At 62.3% G+C, this 12,771-nt stretch overlaps 2 protein-coding genes and 1 long non-coding RNA gene across 3 annotated transcripts; 2 read left to right on the top strand and 1 right to left on the bottom strand.

The window, feature by feature from the left end:
• Window positions 1-329: 329 nt before the first annotated feature.
• Window positions 330-1,170, top strand: LOC123651433. Its single transcript, XR_006740150.1, has 3 exons — window positions 330-344; window positions 436-776; window positions 1,129-1,170. It is a non-coding gene; the product is annotated as an uncharacterized LOC123651433 (long non-coding RNA).
• Window positions 1,171-1,764: 594 nt separating this feature from the next.
• On the top strand, window positions 1,765-5,596 carry LOC118706644 (serine/threonine-protein kinase N3-like). The gene is given in 12 exon segments (XM_036416095.2): window positions 1,765-1,843; window positions 2,372-2,435; window positions 2,539-2,630; window positions 3,007-3,183; window positions 3,797-3,859; window positions 3,964-4,040; window positions 4,435-4,577; window positions 4,667-4,774; window positions 4,934-5,014; window positions 5,103-5,145; window positions 5,148-5,419; window positions 5,505-5,596. Coding segments are annotated over 12 exon segments (1,197 nt in total). The 5' UTR covers window positions 1,765-1,793; the 3' UTR covers window positions 5,532-5,596.
• Window positions 5,597-5,661: 65 nt separating this feature from the next.
• Window positions 5,662-8,851, bottom strand: LOC118706701 (palmitoyltransferase ZDHHC12-like). The gene is made up of 5 exons (XM_036416257.2): window positions 8,697-8,851; window positions 7,058-7,184; window positions 6,667-6,748; window positions 6,344-6,510; window positions 5,662-6,150 (listed from the first exon to the last, which is right to left on the bottom strand). The coding sequence occupies exons 1-5, from the start codon at window positions 8,794-8,796 to the stop codon at window positions 5,817-5,819; spliced, it is 810 nt and encodes a 269-aa protein (XP_036272150.1). The 5' UTR covers window positions 8,797-8,851; the 3' UTR covers window positions 5,662-5,816.
• Window positions 8,852-12,771: the final 3,920 nt, after the last annotated feature.

Here is a 12,771-nt window from a genome sequence, read left to right as displayed (position 1 = left end):
AACACATGGACAGCGCTCAGGAGGAGAGCCAGCCGGTCTGCCTGGAGGGTGGCCCGTGTGGCGGCTCTGGGTTCAGCCATTCCTATGGGAAGGCAGTGTCCCTGGGGTCCAGGGGTCACTGGGGCTGGCAGTGGGAGGATGGCACCTGACCATGCTTTCCCATCCCCCAACCCCCCCCCTCCGGCTCCCCACAGGGACCCTGCAGGTCCACCTCCTGGCTGTGAGCAGCTGCTGACAGCGGGTGCCCGGCCGGTCCCCGGTGACCGCGCTGGCCAGGAGCCCCTCGGCAGGGCTGGCTTCGGGGCAGAGCCAGGCAGCAGCGGGGCACAGAGGCGAGCTGGCCAGTGAGTAAGGGGCTGCAGGGAGCCATGGGGGGGCGGGCAGCCAAGGACCCCCACTCCTGGCCTTCCCTGAACCCTGGCTCTGGCCCTGCAGGCGAGGCGCTGGCCGTGCTGAAGGTGGACAATCGCGTGGTGGGCAGACGGGCTGGGGCCCGGTGGCCCGGCAGTGCTGGGACCAGACCTTTGTCATCCCCCTGGAGCGGGTGAGGCCGGCCCCGGGGAGCCGGGGTGGCGTGGGGGCGCGGGGGGCGGGGGGGGGGGGCGGCCATCTTCACCCGGCTCTCCGCTGCAGGCCGGGAGCTGGAGGTCGGGGTTGCGCTGGCGGACTGGCGGCAGCTGTGCGCCGTGGCCTTCCTGCGGCTGGAGGACTTCCTGGACAACGCGTGCCACCAGCTCACGCTCAGCCTGCTGCCCCAGGGGCTGCTCTTTGCCCAGGTTGCCCCCGACCCCTGCCTTCCGATCACGGGGGCTCCCGGCCCCCTCGGAGGAGTGGGCAGTGAGGCCCGGAGGGAGGAAGGCTCCCAGGCCGTCCCGAGGCCCACACGGAGCCCGAGGCCTGTGTCCTGTCCTGACTGCCTGCTTCAGGGTGACTCTAGACAAGTGCCTCCCTCCTCTGGCCTCAGTTTCCCTGCTGCTGCCCACGAGGATGTTGACTCTGCCTCTCGGATCCCTCCTGGCTCTGCATCGTTGCCACTGGGGCTCAGGCTGGATCCTGGAGGCGGGGGTGCCCATGGCAAGGCGGGGGTGGGAGGGGACTGGGCTTCAGGTAACCTCCTGTGACCCGCAGGTAACCTTCTGTGACCCCGTCATTGAGAGGAGGCCCGGCTGCAGAGGCAGAAACCGCATTTTCTCTAAACGCAGGGGTATGGCCAGGACGGCTGTGCCTGTGGGAGGGGGGCTGGGGCGTCAGGGGCCCCGGACTGAGCCTCCCTTTTGCCCCAGGCCAGGACTTCCTGCGGGCTTCGCAGATGAACTCAGCATGCAGCCTGGGGGCGCCTGGTCATGAACCTGCTGCCCCCCTGCAGCTCCCCCAGCACCGTCAGCCCTCCCAAAGGGTGCCCCCGGACCCCGGCCACACCGCGGGGGGCCTCCAGCCCTGCCTCGCCCAGGTGAGAAGCTGCCACCTCACCCCCCAGACTCCTGCCCCCCCCAGCATCACTGTCTCCACCCCCCCCCCCCGCTGTTCTGTCTGCCTGTGCCCACCATGTCTGCTCCCTCCCCCACAGTAGTCTCCCACCCAAGAAGACCCCTTGGGAGAAGAGATGAGGCCCCCACCCAAGCCCCACGCCTCTACCTTCCCCGGGAGCCAGCCCTGGAGGAGACGCCGTGAGGGGGCCGGTAGCCTGGGGGCTGCTGGGCTGGGGTGGCGGAGCCGGAGGGAGGGAGGGAGGAAGCTCTGCCTGCTGCGCTGCCCTGAGCCCCTCTCCCTCACAGCGCACCAAACGCCCCCACATGGAGCCCAGGACTCGACTGGGGTCACCCCCGCCAGCCCCCGCGACCAGGTACCGCGACAGTTCACCTTCTTGTTGGAGACGTTATCCACTCACTCTAGTGCCTGCGTGTCCCCTCGGTCATCACCCCTCCCCTCGGCTCCTGGGCGCTCACAGCTCGCTCTCAGGTTCTCGTTCTGAAACAACATTATTATTTTTTTTTAAAATATATTTTATTGATTTTTACAGATAAAAAGGGAGAGGGATAGAGAGTTAGAAACACCCACGAGAGACAAACATCGATCAGCTGCCTCCTGCACACCTCCTACTGAGGATGTGCCCGCAACCAAGGTACATGCCCTTGACCGGAATCGAACCCGGGACCTTTCAAGTCCGCAGGCCGAGGCTCTATCCACTGAGCCAAAACCGGTTAGGGCTAAATCGACATCATTGAGCCCAGCTGTATGCCAGCCTCCGGCTGCTGCGCCTGAGCCCCTGGCCTGCCAGCCCCATAGGTGGCGCCAGGCCAGCGTTGGGCACTGAAGGGTTGGTGGAGGCCCAGCCCTTGGCCCGGGGGCTGCCTGTGCCCCTCTCTCACAGGAAACCCCCACGGCTTCAGGACTTCCGCTGCTTGGCTGTGCTGGGCCGGGGACACTTCGGGAAGGTGGGTGCCGTGAGGGTGGGCGGCCCTCGGAGCGTTAGCTGGGAGGACGCTGTGATCCTAACCCGGTACTGCCCCCTGGAGCCCAGCCCTCCTCTGTCCCCAGGTCCTCCTGGTGCAGTTCAAGGGCACGGGGAAATACTACGCCATCAAAGCGCTGAAGAAGCATGAGGTGCTGAGCCGGGACGAGATAGAGAGGTGTGTGGTGATGCCGCGGGCCCCCGGCCCTGCAGCGGGCTCCAGACGGCTGGCCTGGGCTGCTGGCACCGGAGGGCAGCCCGACACTCTGGGCTTTGAAGTGGTGACCTGGGGCCAGCCAGGCCTGGGTTTTTGTGTATTTTGTTTTTTTTTTAAGCACCTGCAATTAATGATAGGCCCTTGTTCAGGGCCTCTCTTACCTCTGCACCTCAGTTTTCTCATCTGTAAAATGGGACAGTGGTGGTTGTGCAGGTGAAATGGCCCCCTGAGCCCCTGGTACACAGAAACCAGCTCTGTGTAGCTGCCTGGCACTTGGACTGGCAGGGCACAGCCAGGGGAGGGCTCCTTCCCTCTGAACCCACACCCTCCCCTGCAGCCTGTACTGCGAGAAGCGGATCCTGGAGGCCGTGGGCCGCACGGGGCACCCCTTCCTGCTGTCCCTCCTGGCCTGCTTCCAGACCCCCAGCCACGCCTGCTTCGTGACCGAGTTTGCTCCGGGGGGCGACCTCATGATGCAGATCCACGAGGACGTTTTCCCTGAGCCCCAGGCCCGGTGCGTTTCCATGCCTCTCGTCTGCCTCTTCCACAGGCCGACCAGGTTCCTGGACCGGCCTCCCTCCACCCGTCAGCCCGGAGCAGGGAGCCAGGGAGGCTTGGTTCGAATCCTGGTCATCAGCTCTCACAGCACTTGGGGGCCTTGAGCCCGCATTTGTGTAGCGAGGAATCGGGTTTGAGAGAACTGTCAGGCTTGCTCCACGGAGAAGCATGGCATTTATGAACTGCCGGTGAGCAGTGCCAGGCGGCTGCAGTCATTTCTTGTCCACCAGAGTGCGCCCTGAAGTTGGGCTCACATCAGCTCTGCCCCTAGCTGTGACCCTGGGCACTTCCCTCACCTGGGGGCTCAGATCCTCGTTTGGAAAACGGGCCTGCAGGCTGCCGGGAGGAGGAGGGCCAAGGAGACCATGGTCCTCAGGAAGAGTAGGCTGCGGGCTGGCAGCAAACTTGGGACGACCTTGGGCTGCTGTCCGGCGGAGCCCCACCCCCGCATGAGGCTTGTCCCAACTGCTTGCCCTCATTCAGGGGTCCCAGGCCATGGTCATCCTGTGCCTCCCTGCCCTCCCCCCACCCCCCAGTCCTGGGCCTAAGCTTCCCCTGACTCCCTCCAGGTTCTACCTGGCCTGTGTGGTCCTGGGGCTGCAGTTCCTGCACGAGAAGAAGATCATTTACAGGTAACTCCTCCCTGAGGTGCTGGGGGAGTGCGAGGGAGCGGGTGCCGTCTTTCGCCTGGGCGCCGGTCCAGGGCCCCTTTGCTCTGCCCCCCTCTCCTCCCCAGGGACCTTAAGTTGGATAATCTTCTGCTGGATGCCCAGGGTTTCCTGAAGATCGCAGACTTTGGGCTGTGTAAGGAAGGTGGGTGTCCCTGTCCTGGAGCCTGTGTCCTCCCAGCCTTCTCACCCGGTCCAGGCCAGCAGGGGCATCTCCCGGGAAATCTCCCCCCCCTCCCCCCCCCGTCCGCATTCCAGGGACCTAAGTGGACACACTGGGCTTCTTTCCCAACCCTACAAGCTGCGAAGAGAGGGCCTGTGCTCCGGAGCTGGGAGAGGGCCTTGGGATGTGAGCTTGGCTAAGCCTGGCCTCCTCCTTCCGACGTCGTAAAATCCATTCCTACCTCCCGGAGTAGGGCGCAGGGCTTGGCACGGGTTAGGTACCGGGGGGGGGGCAGAAGGGTTGGCTGTTGGTTTTTACAACCACAGAGATCACTGTGGACCAGACACACTGAGCCGGTGTGGCTGTTGACCTGCAGGGATTGGCTTTGGGGACCGGACCAGCACCTTCTGTGGCACCCCCGAGTTCCTGGCCCCTGAGGTGCTGACCCAGGAGGCCTACACCCGGGCCGTGGACTGGTGGGGGCTGGGCGTGCTGCTGTACGAGATGCTGGTGGGTGAGGTGAGTGCCGAGCCTGGGCTGCCGGGGCCTAGAGGTCGGGGTGGGCTGGGAGTGGCCCGTGCACCCCACTGAGCCCCCCGTCCCCGCAGTGCCCATTCCCAGGGGACACCGAGGAGGAGGTGTTTGACTGTATCGTCAACGAGGAGGCCCCGTACCCCCGCTTCCTGTCGGTGCAAGGGCTGGAGCTCATTCAGAAGGTAACTGCCTGCAGGTGCAGGGCTGGGCGGGCAGCTGCTCCTGGCTCACCGCTCTCTAGCCACCACCCCTCCTGGGGGCCGGGGCCCAGCTCCCTCGGGGGCCTGGGAGGCGGCAGTGCCCGGGGCCCATGCCCTGGGTGAGCACCTGCCCTCGCCCAGCTCCTCCAGAAGTGCCCGGAGAAGCGCCTGGGGGCAGGCGAGCAGGACGCGGAGGAGATTAAGACACAGCCTTTCTTCAGGGTGAGTGGCCGGGGCCCAGCGGGCCGGGAGGGGGCGCCGCCTGGGCTGCCATTGCCGGCAGCTCAGGCACCTCTGCCCTTGTCCCCAGACCACTGACTGGCAGGCTCTGCTGGCCCGCGCCGTCCAGCCCCCTTCGCGCCCACCCTTTGCGGGCCCACGGATCTGCGCTACTTCGAGGGCGAGTTCACGGGCTTGCCGCCTGCCCTGACCCCGCCGGACCCCCGAGGCCCCCTCACTGCCCGCCAGCAGGCTGCCTTCCGGACTTCGACTTCGTGGCAGAGCGGTTCCTGCAGCCCTGAGGGCCTTCCCCGTGTCCCTGGCCCCCGTCCCCCGGACTCTCAGGGCCTCACTGCCCACCCGTCTGCCCAGCTGTGCGCCCTGCCCTGGAGGCCCAGGCCTCGCCTGGTATTTATCCCCCTTCGGACCCGAGGAGGGGGCTCGGCTCAGCCTCTGGCCTTGTGCTCCCCCCCACCCTCCCGTGCTCAGCCAGACGTGGACAGAAAGGGTGGCCCGGTGAGGAGTCGTTTGGTTTGGTTTTTATACTTGACTTGCTTTATGGATTATTAAATGTATAAAACTGTGCACTGGAGGGATTCTGGCTTGGAGGGTGGGTGGAGGTTTCGGATGTCCCGGGCACAGGTGCCCTGGCCCCAAATAGGTCCTCTTCCTCCCTCCCTCCTTGGAGGTCAGTCTGCTCGGAGGCTCGGAGGCTGGGAGGTGCGGGCAGAAGCGAGCAGCCCCAGGCCCTCGGGGCCTGCCCTTCGTTTTCAGGCACAAGATGGTGGCTCTGCCTCCTGCAACCCTAAACAGCCTGGCCGCCACCCTCCCCCTCCTCCTCCTCCTCCTCCTCGGCCCGGAGGGTCTCCCAGGGCCCCGAGGGCCACCCGCAGAAGAAGTGGGCCAGGTTGCGGGCCAGGCCCCGGTCGAAGGGGTTGCTGGGGCGCTGGCGGAGGTAGGCGATGCGGTGCGAGGAGAGGAACTCCCAGGTGGTGGTGTTGCTGGCCACCAGGTAGACGTGCGAGGCCAGGAGCAGGCCGGCCACCATGGAGAAGAGGGCGAGCAGCAGGAAGGTGGCGAACAGGAGCCCGCTGGACCGCAGCCACAGCCCCCAGGGCTGGAAGAAGCGGAGGCCGGACCTGCGGGGTGGGCAGCAGAGGGATGGGGGCCCCGAGCAGGGAGAAGGCAGGGGCACCCCAGGGAGCCCAGGAGGGCAGGCCGCTTGGGAAAGGGTCCGGGCCCCCTAGAGAGGGTGTCCGGCTGTGCACACCTTGCGGGCACGTGCGGCTCCCCCCCCCCCCCCCCCCCCGCACAGGGCGGGGCGGGACCCACCATGCCAGGTGCAGGCCCCACAGGAGCACCACCAGCTGCAGCGCCAGGTAGGCCATGAAGAGCGGGTGGTTCCGCTCCCCCACGCAGTTCTCCATCCAGGGGCAGTGGTGGTCGTAGCGGCGGACGCAGCGGCGGCACTCACCGCAGTGGCGGGCCCGCAGGGGTTGCTGGGCGGAGAGCGGGGCTCAGCACCGGCTCCCCCTCCAGATCGACAGTGCGGGCAGCGGTGAGGGTGGGAGGCTGGGCCTGAACCTAGGGGGCCTGGGGGTGAGGTCCGTCTCCACTTGACCCCTGACCCTCCGGGAAGTCCCCGAGCCACTCACCAGCACCATGCAGTGTCTGCAGCGCCGGAGGGCGATGGCCTGAGGAACCATGGCCGTCTGCTCCTCCTTGGCCTCCTCCTGAAAATGGGGGCCGGGGCGTAAGAAGGGGTCCCCTTGGGAGGCAGATGGCTGGCGAACACGTTGTGGAGGCCATCCCATGTGTGATGTGGGCGGTAGAGTGGGGCAGAGTGCCCCGGACCTAGGGAGGCTGTGTGACCTTTGCCAGTTGCTTTCCCTCTCTGAGCCATAGAAGCGTTTCTAGGGCTGGTGAGAGGATTCCCTGAGACGCCCCAGAAAAGCCCTCACGCAGAACCTGGCACGAGACTGTTTTGGGGCTGTGGGTCCCCTGTGGTGGGAGGAGGGGTTCAGGCCCCCCCCCCCATTACCTGGGGACTGGATGTTCACGTAGCCGGGGTCCATGAGTGACACGGCCAGATAGAGCAGCAGGGAGGCCAGCACGAGGAGCAGGAAGGTGAGGGGCGGGAGGAGCGCCCCCTCTTCTTCCCATCGCCGCAGAGCTGCAGAGGCCGGAGGGAGAGGCCGCTGGGGGACAGGCGGTGTGGGGGAAGGTGGTGGGCGGGCACAGGTGGAGGTGGGGAGCAAAGGCCCGGAGGTGGGGTTTGAGGGGTGGTCAGGTGTGTCTCCTGCATAGGTACAGGAATTCAGGGCCAGCAAAAAGAAAAAAAGGCAGTCATCTCTCCTCCGGAGGGCGACAGGGAACCAGGGAAGGTCACAGGGCAGATCTGCTTCTGGAAACCTCCCCAGTGGAGAGAAGAGAAGGTGATCGGAGAGGAAGCCTGGAGGCAGAGGGCTGTCCTGCAGGGAGAGGCAGTGGCTAGACCAGAGCGGAGAGGAGGAGATGGACAGACAGGGGGTTAGGGAGTGAAGGAGGGCCCCTGCCTCTGGCTCTACCACGGGGGACCAGGCAGGTCTGAGATGCTCATGAGACGGACAGGAAGGCGGGACTGGCAGGCTCAGATGCTGCCACGGGCCAAGACGGCAGCCCCGGGCAGGGAAGGCTCCAGACCAATGAGGGAAACTGAGGATGTGGGAGAGGCAGGGGCTGAGAGGCGAGGGGAGTGAGATAGCCAGACAGTGGAGTGGACAACTCTGGTTGTAAAAGGGAGCAGAGGAAAAAGGGGGGTTCTTTCTGGGGGGAGACTGAGCAGGTTTTTAGGCTAAAGGGAGAAGACTGGCTCAGCTGGCGTGGCTCAGGGGTTGAGCATGGACCTATGAACCAGGAGGTCATGTTTCAATTCCTGATAAGGGCACACGCCCCGGTTGTGGACTCCATCGGTAGGGGGTGTGCAGGGGGCAGCCGATCAATGATCAATAAAAATATATTTTAAAAAATAAAGGGCAAAGACTGTGGAGGAGACTTGAGAAGGTCTTAGGAGGAAAGTGAGAACACCAGGGGATGAGACTGGAGCAAGGGGGTGGAGTGGGAGGGAGGGAGGGAGGGTGAGACCTTGTGCTGGAGGCGCCTGTGGGGACCTCAGGGAGGGATGGAAGGGGGGCAGTCTGTGGGGTAAGTGAGAGCTCCCAGGGCAAGAAGCAAGGGCGGGGACATGGAGGAGCGGCCACTCCCCTGTGAGGTGCTCTCTCGCCTGAGGATGGGGAGCCTGGACTTGGGCAGCGCGTGGCCACGGGGCTGGGAGGGATGCCAGCCCCGGATCTAGGTGGTTCTCCGAATCACACGGGGAGGGAAGGTTGGGAGTCAATTCCCAGAAAGTATCGGTTGATCCCGAGATCAGGGGAGATGGGGACTGGAGTTGGTCATCGATCAGGTGGCCATCGCACGGGTTCTGGGGTGGACAGGGCACCCGGAAGGGACCAGGAAGACGCTGGGAGGAACTGGGGACTGGCGGGGAAGAATTGAGGAATTAGGCGGAAACTTGGAATGACAGAAGGGAGCCGGCGGAGGCGGGCGGTACCCCGGGGTCTCTGGGGCTTCGGCGGGGGGCCCAGTGAGACCCAAATGTTTGGGGAGCCACGGGGGCGGGCGGTCCGGGCGGCGCGGTCCGGCTCACCGGTGTCGTGCAGGAAGAGCACCAGCGTGATCCCCCAGGTCAGCACCGTGTGCCCGGTCCGCACCAGGACGCCGGGGCTGAGGAGCGCCCACGGCGCCATCGCCTCGCCCCCGGCCCCACCCGGAAGAAGAGCCCAGAGGGGCGGGCCCTCGGAGGGAGAGGCGGCCCAGGTGCCCGGCGATTGGCTAATCCTGGAAGTGGGAAGTGGGCGGGGTCTGGTTGGGGCAGGGAGGCTGCCTATTGGGTGGAAGCCGCGGCCGGGTAGGCCCTCGAGCCAACAGGTGCCTGGAGAGGCTGAGGGCGGGGCCGGCGCGCGCGCAGCCGTTGGCCGGGCGCCCCGGTCCCCGCCCGGCCCGGCAGGTGCGGTTCCGCGGTCTCCGTCCCGCCCCAGCCCCACGGCCCCGCGCATGCGTGCCGTCCCCGGAGCCTCCCAGGCCCGGTGCGGGAGTGCAGGGTGCAGAGTTGTGCCCGGTTCAAAGAGGTGATGACTGAGGCTTCACCAAAGGCTCCGCGGAGACATTCTCACCTCCTCGCCATTCACTGTCAGGGAGTGCGGACGGGATTACATCGAAGTGGAGTTTTGTAAGGTTCTGGCTATGGGAGGCCCGGCTTGGGTCAGACTCGGGAACACCAGCACAGCCCCTTCCTGTCTGTGTGAGCGAGGGCGAGTTTCTGAACCACCCTGAGCTGCTTTTTGTCTGTATAATAGAGAGGATAATGGTGTCCCCTCCTTAGATGGTGGGGAGGATTCACTAATGGAAACAGCGTCTAGCACAGAAAGACAACAGCTGCACCCTGCCAGCCTGGCCCGCCTGACCCGAGGCTTCATCATTCACCGCCCACACTCCTTCAGTTGTGTCCCCAGGCCTTCCTTCTTCAGCTCTGCCTTTCCACCCACACATCCCACTGATACCGGTGTCCACCTTCTTTCTCCATTAGATTGGCCCCTTCCAACTTCTACAGCGAGCCTCTTTTATTGTTATTATTTTTTATTTCAGAGCAAGGAAGGGAGAGGAATGCATGTTGTTCCACTTATTTTTGCATTCATCGGTTGGTTCTTGTACGCACCCTGATGGGGATCGTACTCATAACCTTGCAGTGTGGGGAGGATGCTCTAGCCAAGGGACCAAGTGAGCTATCTGCCCAGGGCCCAGGGCCCAGGGATCCTTTCTTTCTTTTTCAAAAAAATGTATTTTATTGATTTTTTAGAGAGGGAGAGGAACAGAGAGTTAGAAACATCGATCAGCTGCCTCCTGCGCACCCCCTACCGATGTGATCGCAACCAAGGTACATGCCCCTGACCGGAATCAAATCTGGGACCCTTGAGTCCGCAGGCTGATCCTCTATCCACTGAGCCAAACCAGCCAGGGCTACTGACATCTGTTATCTTTGTCAGCTCAACACTCCTTTTTCTGTTGGGAACTAATTCTTCCCCATCTCCTGTGATTCTGAAGGAACTGTGTCCCTCACTCCAGAGAGTGGTGGGAAGTCATTGTGGAAAGCCAAGCACGTCCCTGTCTGATTGTCTCCAGTGATTGGTCCTCGTTGGTGGGCATGTGACTTGGCAGGGCCAGTTATAATCATTCCATGAGAGTAAGGCAAAGCTGCCGAGAAAGAGGCTTCTTTTGGATCTCAGGCAGGACTAGAGTAAAGCAACTGACAGCTGTCTACACTCTGTGGAGAGAGACTGTGGCAGGAGAGGGTGAGGCCATCTTATAAAGAGACAGGGATAAGCAGAACCAAAAGGGTGTATGAAAGGCAGTCTTAACATTGTCTGGGCCCCTAGATCCAGCTTTGCCTGAAGCTGATATTAACTCAGTTTCCCCAGTTTCATTAGTCAATGAATTCCTGCCCCCCAACCCCCAACCTCTGACTAATCTGGGCTGGTGTTTGAACTGCGTGTCTGTTACTTGCCACTCAGTCTTGATAACTGCAATGGGGTGTGACTTAGCTGAGTGAGGAATTCTAGCACATTACCCACTTAAACAACCCTGAAGCTTCCATGACTCAATGACGTACTGATGTCAAAGATCAAGTCAGGCACCAAAGTGGTAAGGACAGATTTTAATCAGCAATATCTTCTTGTCCTAGGGGAGGGGTTCCAGTGTGAACTCAGTGCCACTTGCATTTGTACAGAGGTGACCGGGCATTTTAAACCAACAAGAACAGACACGGGGGTGGGGGGTGGGGGGTGGGTATGATATTACAGGGAAAGGACGCCATATACACCGAGTGGCCAGATTACTATTATCTCTGAACACATAATAATCTGGCCACTTGGTATATATCCTACATAGTAAAAGGATATCCTAATATGCTAATTGTCCTCTGGACGAGGAGTTGGACCAGCAGGTAGGCTGGCCAACCACCCATGTCCCCTTCCCCTGGCCAGGCTGGCTGGACCCCACTCATGCACGAATTCATACACTGGGCATATATATATATATATATATAGAGAGAGAGAGAGAGAGAGAGAGAGAGAGAGAGAGAGAGCGCGAGAGAGCAGATTATTATGGATTCAGAGATCATAATCTGGCCAGTGTATATGGTGACAGAAGATGATTTTATTGTGGTGGTGGGCACACAATTAAAAAAAAGGACAGACAGACACTATCACTACATTTGATTTAAGCCAAAAGGCCAGAAGCGATTTATGACGGGGCATTTAATGAGAGGGAACTGGTGGGGGCTTGGACAGACTCAGGGACGTGAACCGTTATGAAGGGCTGGTGAGTAAACGCTCATTATGCCCGCTGTGTCTGCTGGCCGGCAGGAATCCAAGTTTGGCTCTGTCCTCACAGGACTAGGAGACAGGCCCCATCCTTCCTGAGGATTCATTTCAAAGGAATGGCGTTCAAGTCCTTGAGAAAGACACTCCTCAGTTGCCGAAGATACAAATTCTTTTCAAAGGGACAGAGGAAGGACTCACAATTATAAGGCCTTTTTGGCAAATGCTCTAAGGCAGCCTGGGGTGTGGGGTCGATGGTCTTTTAATGGCCTTGACCTTTCTCAGGCCGGAGCTTTAAGGTGGGCTAGGGTCATCCTAGGACTGCAACCTGGAGCTCTTAGAAGCTCTGTTAGTGTTTAACTCTTTGATGTGGGAGGGGGAGCTTCAGGGCCTGTGGTGGTTTTTCTAGGTCAAGGCTGAGGCCTGGTTGGGAGTTGGGAAGAGGGCTGAGGAGCGTGGCTAAAATTTGGTCAAGGAGGGAATCTTTTTCTCTGGACACTGGGCACACACCCGCCTGGCACCTGTGGGAATGGCTCCCCTGATCTGTTCTTTGTGCAGTGGCTCCCCCATTGGGTGCAACCTAAGGCGTACCCCAGAGGCACGAGGGCACTGTGCCAGTCACCCTGGGACAAGCCAGAGTGTGGTCACCTCGCGATGTGGCCCCAGTGACTTCTGCTCGCCCCCTCGTTCTTCCCTCTGCTGCAGCCCATAGGCTGGTCCTGCCGGCCGGGCCCTTCTCGTGGCCGGACCCTCTGTCTCCATGCGCCTCCCTTGGGCCCTGCCTCGTCTTCTCCCTGGATTCACCTCCCACACGTGTTTCCGCTCCTGAGAGGCTTCTCTGGCTGCGTTAGGAGCGCCAGGCCGTCTCGGGCCCCATAGGGGCTCCTGCTCCCCGAAGCACTGCGGCCCAGCTAACCTGTCCCTGCCCCCCACTCCCACCAGCCCACAGGAGGTGCCCCTGGGCTCCCTTCTCTGCCCATCACACATGGGTCATAACTTCGTGCCCAACGTGTCTCTACCATCAGACCGAGCCACCCTGGCAGGGCCTCGCTGGCTGCCAGCTGTACCGAGTCTGGGCACAGGGGAGCAGAGAGAACGTGGCCCCCCTCCTGACCCCACCCCTCCACACAAAAAAGACACTGCTCTTCTCCACTTTTCACAAAAATGTATTTCTGTGACACCCCAAAGTACAGACGTTTACCCAGGACCAGGTGGGAAAGCCACGCATGTGAGCTCTGCCCAGGGGGCTGGCTCAGGCCGCCTGGGCGTGGGAGGGAGGGGCAGCGGCGGGCCATCCTTCTGGTCCGCGGGCTGGGGGTGCGGGCAGCTTCCCAGGGCGGAGAAGGA

This window comes from Pipistrellus kuhlii, unplaced genomic scaffold (assembly GCF_014108245.1).
Source record: "Pipistrellus kuhlii isolate mPipKuh1 unplaced genomic scaffold, mPipKuh1.p scaffold_m20_p_53, whole genome shotgun sequence".
Classification (NCBI taxonomy): domain Eukaryota; kingdom Metazoa; phylum Chordata; class Mammalia; order Chiroptera; family Vespertilionidae; genus Pipistrellus; species Pipistrellus kuhlii.
Note: the sequence above shows the minus strand (reverse complement) of the source record. Positions and strands in the feature narration are given on the sequence as shown.